This window comes from Amblyomma americanum, chromosome 2 (genome assembly GCF_052857255.1).
Source record: "Amblyomma americanum isolate KBUSLIRL-KWMA chromosome 2, ASM5285725v1, whole genome shotgun sequence".
Lineage (NCBI taxonomy): Eukaryota > Metazoa > Arthropoda > Arachnida > Ixodida > Ixodidae > Amblyomma > Amblyomma americanum.
In genome coordinates this window covers 138,010,705-138,020,287 of record NC_135498.1, presented here as the reverse complement: position 1 = coordinate 138,020,287, position 9,583 = coordinate 138,010,705, and the positions used below count along the sequence as shown (strand labels likewise).

Sequence of the window (9,583 nt, the reverse complement as noted above, 5' to 3'; positions counted from 1 at the left end):
GTCGGACGTGCGTTCGGCGAGCTCCGTCGACATCGGGGACGAAGTCGTGCTCAGGAGCCTGAGGACGACCCAAACTGGTGGAATCAGCGTCGGAAGAGAACCGGAAGGCTAGGAACACCAATAACCAACAAGGTGGGCCGATTTTCCTGAATTATAGGGCCGAGAATGCCCCAACGGGAAGGAGACCGGGCTAAGCCTAACGAGGCTTAGCCAAGACAAAGGAGAGGCCTAGGCCTAACGGCCGACGCCCGAGCCCTCCCAGTGCCATGGAGGTGGTTGAGGGAAGAGAGATAGACCCGGAGGAGCTAAAAGCCCCAGGGCAATGGTTTAGGACAAGAAAGAATGGAAGACTAATTCCGGAAAAGGAAATAGCCGACGACCCCGTGGTCGAGACAAAAGCTAAGGACAGGACGGCCGCAAGGCAGGAGGGAAGAAGACTGGCTGCGAAATCGGTGGAGAAACAAATAACGAGAATTCCGCAAGATTTCGACAAAATAATCATGCGTCCCAGAGGTGGGATAGAGAAGCTACTTCTGTACGGAGGAGCGTTTCTGGCGAACGCCATCGCCGAAGCGGCCGAGGTCGGAGAAGGCAGCAGAGAGGACATAATCACCTTCAACAGGAAACAGCAGTCCATCATGATAGCCACCGGAGATGGAAATAGAAGAGAGAAATACGCGTCGCTAACAGAGCTGAAGATAGGCGACGTAGAGACAACGCTGAACGCGTACCTGACCCCGCCGGAAAACTGCGGGAAGGGAGTGATCTACGACGCCCCGGACTTCTGGACGGAGGAAGAAATTTTCGAAAGACTAGAGCAACACGGAGCCAAGAACCCACCCATACTGGGAGTGAGAAGATTAGGGAAAGAATCCAAGGCCGTCCTAATCCTGTTCGAAAGCAACAGGGTGCCATGGCACGTGTACCTATCCCCAACGCCGACGAGGTGCGTCCCCTACAAGAAAAGGTACGAAGTCTGCTACGCATGCGGACGAATGGGACACCGACAGGACGTCTGCCCGGACCCAGAAAACAAGAAGTGCAGAAGCTGCGGAGAAGAGAACCCAGCAGAAGGCCACAAATGCAAGACCAAATGCCAACTATGCGCAAAGGAACACCCGCTAGGAGACCGAAGATGCAAGGAAATATACAGAACACCGTACGAGATCAAGAAGAAGATCTGGGAAAAAAGGCAGGAAGAAGAGACCCGCAGTAAGGACCAGAAGCCTACAGGAAGAACGGATCGCCGAGACGACAGCTTCCCCAGATTGGGGGATGGCGAGGCAAGGAACCAGACGCCCCCAGGAAAACCGGGAGCCCCCAAAGGACAGGGAGGACTCGGGGAACAAAGAAGGGCGAGATCCAGATCACGGTCCAGGGACCCGGAGAGATCGAGGCCCAAGGACCCAAAGGACCCCTGGGGAAAAGGACGCAGCGACCGGAGCAGAGAGCCGAGCAAGGAGCCGAAAACAGTAAGCTTTGCAGGAGGGGCCTCCCAGGCTAAAGATGATAACGACAGGGAGATAGAAAAACCTAACAGAGGGGCCTCCCAGGCTAAAGATGATAAAGACAGAGAGATAGAAAAACTTAAAAAACAGGTAGAGGAGCTACAGAGACTCCTGAAAAAGCACATAGAGGGGAGCGCAAAAGCAGCTCCACTAGAGATGAAACAAGCAGAACAGCCCAAAACAGGTACAAAGCAGACCGGACCTCTTACGCAGAAACCCCAGGCGACAGGGCAGGTAACGGAGGAGGCGGAAAAAGCAAGGAGACCCCCACTCAAACGCAAAGGGGACGAGGAGGTAGATATATGGGAAACGCTCAGGAAAGAGAGCGAAGCGAATAGGCTAGCAATCTCCACCCTACAAGCCGAGATGAGGGAATTCATGATGCAGATAACGCAGGCAATAGGACAGCTGCAGTCTGAAGTCCAGGCTCAGAGAACAGAATTACAAAGCCAGAGAGCGGAGCTGATAGCCCACGCGGAGCAACATAAACGAACGGAGGAAGCAATAGCACGAATCCAACATGGATAGAAAGGCCAAAAACAAGACCCTCATTTGGCAGTGGAACGGCCGAGGCTTCCGAAGCAAGCGAGCGGTATTGCAACAATACATCGATACATTAGAGGAAAAGCCCCTGGCCATAGCCCTGCAAGAAACTGGTAAGCGGCTAAATCTACCAGGGTATCAAGCATTCCACAGTGATAGAGGGGAGAAATCTCACGTCACCACATACGTTAAAAGGAACATAGCAACAATTGAGCATGAGCTAAACACGGCAGAGGCAGAAGTCGTCCTAGTAGAGATGATAACGGGCAAAAAGAATGAACCGAGCCTGTTCCTACTAAACGTGTACTCGAGACCGAAGCAGCAAAAAGTCAGGTTCAGGGCAATATTTCGGAAAGCAATGAAAGTGGCAAACATTAGCCCACTGATCATAGTAGGGGACTTCAACGCCCATCACGAGGAGTGGGGATACAGTACGAGGGACACGAAGGGACGACACCTATGGGAGGACATACAGGAGTTAGGCCTAACCCTGCAAACAGATCCGGGGTGCCCAACTAGGAGAGGGAATAGCGTCATGGTGGACACCACACCTGACCTCACGCTAACCAAAAACGTTAGGGCAGCCACTTGGATGAACACAGGAACGGACCTAGGAAGTGACCACCTCATTATCGCCACGACGGTACGCACGGGCATCAAAGATAAAGCGGGTAGACTGCCCAAAATCACGGTATGGGACAAATTCAGGGCCCAAAGGGACCAGCAAAATTGGGGAACCATCCAAAACATAGAGGAATGGACAGAAACTCTTAAGAAGCACGTGTCGGAAGCGACCGTAACTTTGAAGGGGCAATATGTTCTAGAACTAGCAGACAACAAACTGCTGCACATGTGGGAGGCCAAAAATGGACTCGAACGCAGATGGAAGAAGCAGAGATGGAATAGGAACCTCAGGAGAAGAATAGCAAGACTAATTCGGGACATAGAAAAATATGCACGACAGTTGTGTGAGCAAAACTGGTGCAGCAGGTGCGACGAGATGGAAAGGGGTATGAGCTTAACAAAGACCTGGAACCTATTAAGACACCTACTCGACCCTACCAACTCTAAAACGCAGGCGAGCATTAGTCTAGCCAAGACAAAGCACATCTATGAGGGGACGGACGAGGAGTTCGTTAAAGAAATTATACAAACATATATAGGGGACACGAAGAGGGTAGAACTCCCAGAGTACCAGGGTCCCCCGATGGAGCTTTTAGACGGCCCAATAACAGAAGCGGAGGTAAGGGCGGAAATAATTAAGCTAAAGTCAAAATCGGCCCCGGGCCCAGACGGCATCACCAACAAAACCCTGAGGAACCTAGATGATGGCTCGATAACAGCAATCACTGCATATATGCAGAAGGTGTGGGAACCCAGAAAGCTTCCCGCGCAATGGAAAGAGGCGAACATCATACTCATTCCAAAGCCGGGAAAAGCGCCGAAGCTCGAAAACTTAAGACCCATTTCCCTCACATCTTGCGTAGGGAAGCTAATGGAACACGTAATTCAGACAAGGCTAACCAGATACATGGAAGACAACGAGCTCTGGCCAAGCGAGATGATTGGCTTCCGCCCGGGGCTGAGTACGCAAGACGTGATGCTGAGGCTGCAGCACGACATAATCGAATCCCAATCCAAAGATGCAAAAGTAATCCTAGGTCTCGACCTCGAAAAGGCGTTCGATAACGTCAAACACGAGGCTATACTAGAGGAACTACATAGTCTAGAGGTAGGTCCGAGAACATATAACTATGTCAAGGACTTCCTAACTGGGAGAACAGCGAGGATCAAATATCAGGACATAGAATCAGGGAACATAGAACTGGGCAGCAGGGGCACCCCCCAAGGGTCGGTACTATCCCCACTCCTCTTCAACATAGCAATGAGAGGGTTACCTAAATTACTTCAAGGAATAGAGGGTCTAAAGTTCAGTATGTATGCAGACGACATCAATGTCTGGATAAACAAAGCAGACGACGGGCAAATAGAAAGGAAACTCCAGAAGGCAGCAGACACTGTGGTAGAGTATGCAGCACAAAGAGGACTGGCATGTTCACCAGAGAAATCTGAGCTTCTGGTATACAACCCAAAAAGAAACAGGCTCACGCAGGGTGAGGACTTTAAAATCACTGTGGAAGGAAAACTGGTGCCTAAGGTAGATATGATCAGGATTCTGGGCCTATTCATACAAAGTAACGGCTACAATGATGAAACCCTAAAAAGATTGGACAAGTTTGCGACGCAAGCCACGGGAATTTTCAGTAGGATATCGCTTAGAGGTTGAGGCCTCAAAGAGAAGAGCCTAATGAAACTAGTACAGGCATATATAATAAGTAGGATCAGCTACGCGACCCGCTTCCTCAAGATAGGGGCAACAGAAAAAAGGCAGCTTGATGCCATAATCAAGAAAAGCTATAAGAAGGCGCTGGGCTTGCCAATAAGCACCTCAAACGAAAGGCTACTAAATATGGGGCTTCACAACAACTGGAGTGAGATAGCTGAAGCGGTAAGATCAGCGCAGCTAGATAGGCTCAGCAGGACGAGCACCGGCAGAGCTATACTAGAAGCGGTCGACAGGCAAACCGACAGGGGGATGCAAAAGAAACAAGACATTCCAAAATGTGCTAGGGAAGAGATCAGAGTAGACCCATTGCCCAAAAATATGCACCCAGAATTCAACAAGGAAAGAAGGGAAAAGAGGGCAGAAGCCATGGCCAGAGGACTGGACAGTCTAGATAAGAAAGCAGTGGCATACACAGATGCAGCAAGTGGGAAGCTAGGAGCAGCCGTGGCCTCAGTGGTGAACGGAAAGGGGGAACCTGAGTAGCAGCATCCATTCGAAGCCGCAACCCAGAAACGGCGGAAGAAGTCGCAATAGCGCTCGCATGCGTACGAACGCAGGCCAAAATTATAGCTAGTGACAGCAAAACTGCAGTCTACAATTATGGCAGAGGGAGGATTGCCTTAGAAGCAGCACAAATTCTAAAAAAGAAGGAAATTGGGAGGGACGTACGCATCGTGTGGGAACCAGCTCACGCATCCATCCCTGGAAACGAGGCGGCAAACACCCTGGCTCGAGACCTCTACTTCCGAGCCAGGGGAGAGCCGCCCGACTGCAAGGACCTGGATGAGAGACTGATCAGCTATGCAGAAATAATAGAGAGCTATAGAAGTCAAAGGAGGATTTTCCCTCCGCCGGACAAAACACTAGGGAATAAAGAAGCTACAACATGGCGTAGACTACAAGCTGGGAACTTCATAAACCCGGTGTGGGCATCACACGTATTTAGGGAAAAGGAAATAGAGGAAAAATGCAAAAAATGTGAGAATAGGGGGACCCTAGATCACATCATTTGGGAATGTACACACTCCCCAGGGATTAAAGAAGGAATAAATAGCAAGGAAGCCTGGGAAACCCTTCTGCAAAGCGCGGACCCCGCCGTGCAGAAAAAAGTCATTCACCTGGCACTGGAGGCCGCAAGAGACCAAGAACTCTATGCCTGCCTTTAGATGCGAGGCTCCCGGCCCCCACCCCTAGGCCTGCGTGCCAGAGATGGGGAGTAGGGGAGCCTCTTCTCTGGTGGAAATAAAGGTTTTTGGAATGGAATGGAGTGGTCGCTCCTCGCCGCTACCGAAGCGGTCGCCGCCGCCGACTCCGTCGCCTGACCTTTCGGTGCAGCCGCACGGTACGGCACATGTGCGTCATGTGCATGCGCAAAGAGGCTATATAATGCGCTTGCCAGGGAATAGGCGTGCGCACTCTATATGGAAGGGAAGGAGAGTGCGGCTGCTGCTAGACCACGCAGAAAAGCTGAGAAACTAAATTCGTCCGATCCAAAAGTACTCGCTTGGGAGTTGGCTGCACATGAGCGAAACCATAGAGACAGCCGCTTGCTACTACTCGGATCACCGGGCTGTCTTTATGGCTGTAGAGAAACGGCAAGACAGTGTGTCCAGCAATAATAAATAAAGAAGTTTAATACTGTCGCTTCTGTGTCTAACTCGAAAAAATATGCCATTGAGTAACCAAGTCTACGCCTACAGATAAACAATGTATACAATATCAGCTAAGCTACGAAGCATAACCATGACGTCAAACCAAGCATAACTGAAGCTTTTCGCTTGTATATCCAGGCTTAACCAGAACTAAGCCACTGGCTAATTTTTTTTTTTTTTGCTATAGGCTCCGTACAGTCAAGTTTGGTCACGATCCTTGCGCCACGTAGCGCCGCTCCAGTGAGTCTGTGGGCCGACTGAATGGAAGCACCGCCGCCGCGCTCTGTTGCACCGGCTGCACGCTTTCAGTCGCGTTGCAACGATGGCAAGCAGAAGTAGTGACGGTGGCCTCGGCAAAAAAAATGCGAAAAGAAAAAGCAGTTGTCGGTATTGCTGCGTGAAGGATTGCCATAGCCGCGAAGGACAGTTTGGCATTAAGCTGTACAGATTTCCAGGTAGGCCGCACGAAAGAGATCGACGAAAGAACTGGATCACGGCAGTGCGGAGAATTAAGTAAGTAATTTCTCGCATTTAACACCAGTCTTAGCGTCTTTTGAACATAGTACGTTTAGCAGTTTCATACCGCGAGTGGTAATTTTAAATGTGAACGCCTCGCCGCGCTCCGGGGTGTGAAGTTTGCGGAAATTTTGTTCGAACCTCGTGCATATGAACCTACGTATACGTGTCATTCTCATCGCGGATATATCGCCGCACTTAACTTTCAATGGCGTTTGTCCGCGCTGCATTTCTTCGATTGTACTTCTTTAGTCGCGCCTACTTCCTCACATGTATGTATATACTGCACTTGCCTAGGAACGTTCGTACGGCGCACCGGGTTGGGTACGGAAGAAGTTATCGTGCATGCACATTCGCTAGGAGTGCGGTTTGCTCATGTGTCAAAGCTATTTTGGGCCCTGCAAATGGCGAAAAGTGTGGCAAACATGATAGAGCGTGCCGGTAGAACTTTTATGCGGTGTGCGCAGACCACTTCTCCGTAGTGTAAACAACTTGTGTTCTGGAAAATTGCAGACCAATTAGGGAAACATTATGCCTGTGTTGACTGCCTCCACCCTCTGTGGGTTGAGGATTTTGTGGTGTAAACTATGCTGTGTCGTCTTTTTCAGCCTGGCCGACGGTTCCGAGTGGGTGCCGAATGAGAGGACAAGAATATGCTCTAAGCATTCCGTCAACGGAGAGAAGAGTACGATCGCATCGCATCCAGGGTACTACCCAACCATATTCCCGGATGTATACAGGGTCAGCCACGTCGATGCGACTAAGCAGCTTGCATGATATGAAAGGTATGAAATGTCTTTTAGCACTGTGAACCACCTATAAGAATTCAATATTTAAACTACTGTGTGCAATTATAAGTTCAATTAGTCTGCAGAATTTGAATGCAGCTGGTAATTTTCATTATGTAACGTTCAGAAGAAGGACCACAAGGATAATATGAATTTTCGAATGTTTCATATGCTTCAGGTTGCATAGGAGGAGGAGGGCTAGGGCATCGTCTGCCTCAGTAATGCCAAAGCAAGCATCTGCCACTATTAGCGAAAAAGACACGGCATCAAGCACTGAAGAAGACGCCTCTGAAACGGATCCCCTGAATCAAGAGCCATCCAACCTGGAGGTACTCTGCATGGCTGATGACGCTGCACAAAAAGAGAAGGTAAGCAACCGGGATGGGCATGGAACAATGACGCTGCCACTCTTTATTTTGATGCAAAGCCGTCTCTGTGTACATGTTACATGCAGAGTTTAAGTGTGAAATTTCAGCAGTTTACGGCCAGCTCTCGTTACTGTGAATTAAAGTGTTTAACTTCTAATTTATGTATATGCATCTCACTGCAGTGCAGGTGACATAGCTGTCCAGTTTTATGACTGACACCTGTTATTTCTTTTCTACGCAGTCTTGCCAAACCGACGACATTGCAAGATGTTCCGGCACATTTTCGGTGTTCTTGTGTTCGGCACGAGGCAATGAGGCGTGCACTCAAGTCAACCACAAAATTGTTTGCGACGCGGAAGTACAGTGCAAGCCTTCAGTGGTTTCCCACCAGTCTGGTAGAGACAGCAGGACAGCTTGCTTCACAGGATACGGCAGTGTCCAAGCATGTGCAGCTGCCATGAAGGATCTGTGCGGCGTGTCCCCCGACATATATGCCCTCCTGCTTAGCATAATGCCCCGTTCTGCTGAGCGAACATGTGATGGGCCAATAACCGATAGGCTTGTGCTGTTTTTGATGAAGCTTAAGCTTGGGATCACTTACTCATCTCTTGCAGTGCTTTTCTGCGTGTCCAGGAACACAGTCTCCCGTCATTTTAAGTGTGTTCTTAAAACACTTAGCATTGCCACGCAGAAGTGGATATATCGCCCTCCTGATCATGTCATTAGGCAGACAATGCCAAACTGCTTTAAAGTTCACTACCATGACTGCTCGATGATAATTGATTGTACAGAAGTCCGTACAGAACAACCGTACACTGTACAGCAACAGAGTGTGTTGTATTCACATTACAAAGGAGGATATACTCTGAAATTCCTTGTTGGAATCACGCCATGTGGTGCAGTCTGCTTCTGCTCAAAGGCATACGGAGGCAGGTGTTCAGATTCCTTTATTACAGTGGATTCTGGGTTTCTAGACCTAGTGCAACCAGGCGATGTTGTGATGGCCGATAAGGGGTTTCCGAGTATAAAGGCAGGCCTTGAAGAGGTACGGGCTGTATTAGTGATGCCCCCATTTTTTCAAGGTCAGGACCAATTTTCTGAAAGTGAGGTGCATGAGACGTACCAAATTGCACAGGTGCGAATTCATGTGGAAAGAAATATCCAGCGCATAAAGATGCTCAACGTCCTCAACACACGAATACCCACAGAGCTTATTGCAGTGATGAGCGACGTATTTCATGTCTGCTGCGTCTTGGCAAATCTCCAGCCGCCTATTATAAGCTCCGAACAGTGAGGTTTGAAGTGCTGCACCATCTACAATCAGCAGACCTACGCTATATTCTCATTTCCACACATCTTTTTATTCAAACGAAAGGTTAATCACCCTCTTGTGGACTTGACAAGGGCAGGGAGCAGCCACGTGAAGTAAAAGTCCTCCAGTGCTCGCACAGCTGAACATAGGAAGTCATCGTCTTTCTCTACAATGATGGTGATGTTTTGTTGTTCTGAGTAAGCAAAAAAAAATTCATTGAGATTACACACATAGATTAACAGTTGTACCTTTGTGTAATATCGGTGACTTGCAAGGAGCGTCAATTTGCCATTCTTGTACTTAATGTACGGCACAAATGTAACCTCCTGCTCTACATCAATGATGTCACTGTTCCGTCTTGAAAACGGGCACTTTATCTCTAAAAGGCAAACACCCTTTGCCGTTTCAAAGAGCCCGTCAGGGCTTCCGCAAAGCCACGGCTGGGCTGTATGGACCACAAGTCCAGTCTGGAAAAAGAAATATTTTTCTGAAGCAAATGAAAATATAAAAAGTACTTTTCTAGAGCGTATGTCCCACAAGTACACAATT

General features: G+C 49.0%; 1 protein-coding gene across 1 annotated transcript; it reads left to right on the top strand.

Annotated features, from left to right (window-relative positions):
- The first annotated feature begins 500 nt into the window (after positions 1 to 500).
- On the top strand, positions 501 to 9,016 carry LOC144120083 (uncharacterized). Its single transcript, XM_077652547.1, has 2 exons — positions 501 to 1,472; positions 7,964 to 9,016. Exons 1-2 carry the CDS (start codon positions 501 to 503, stop codon positions 9,014 to 9,016), a joined length of 2,025 nt encoding a protein of 674 aa, XP_077508673.1.
- The last annotated feature ends 567 nt before the right edge of the window (positions 9,017 to 9,583 follow it).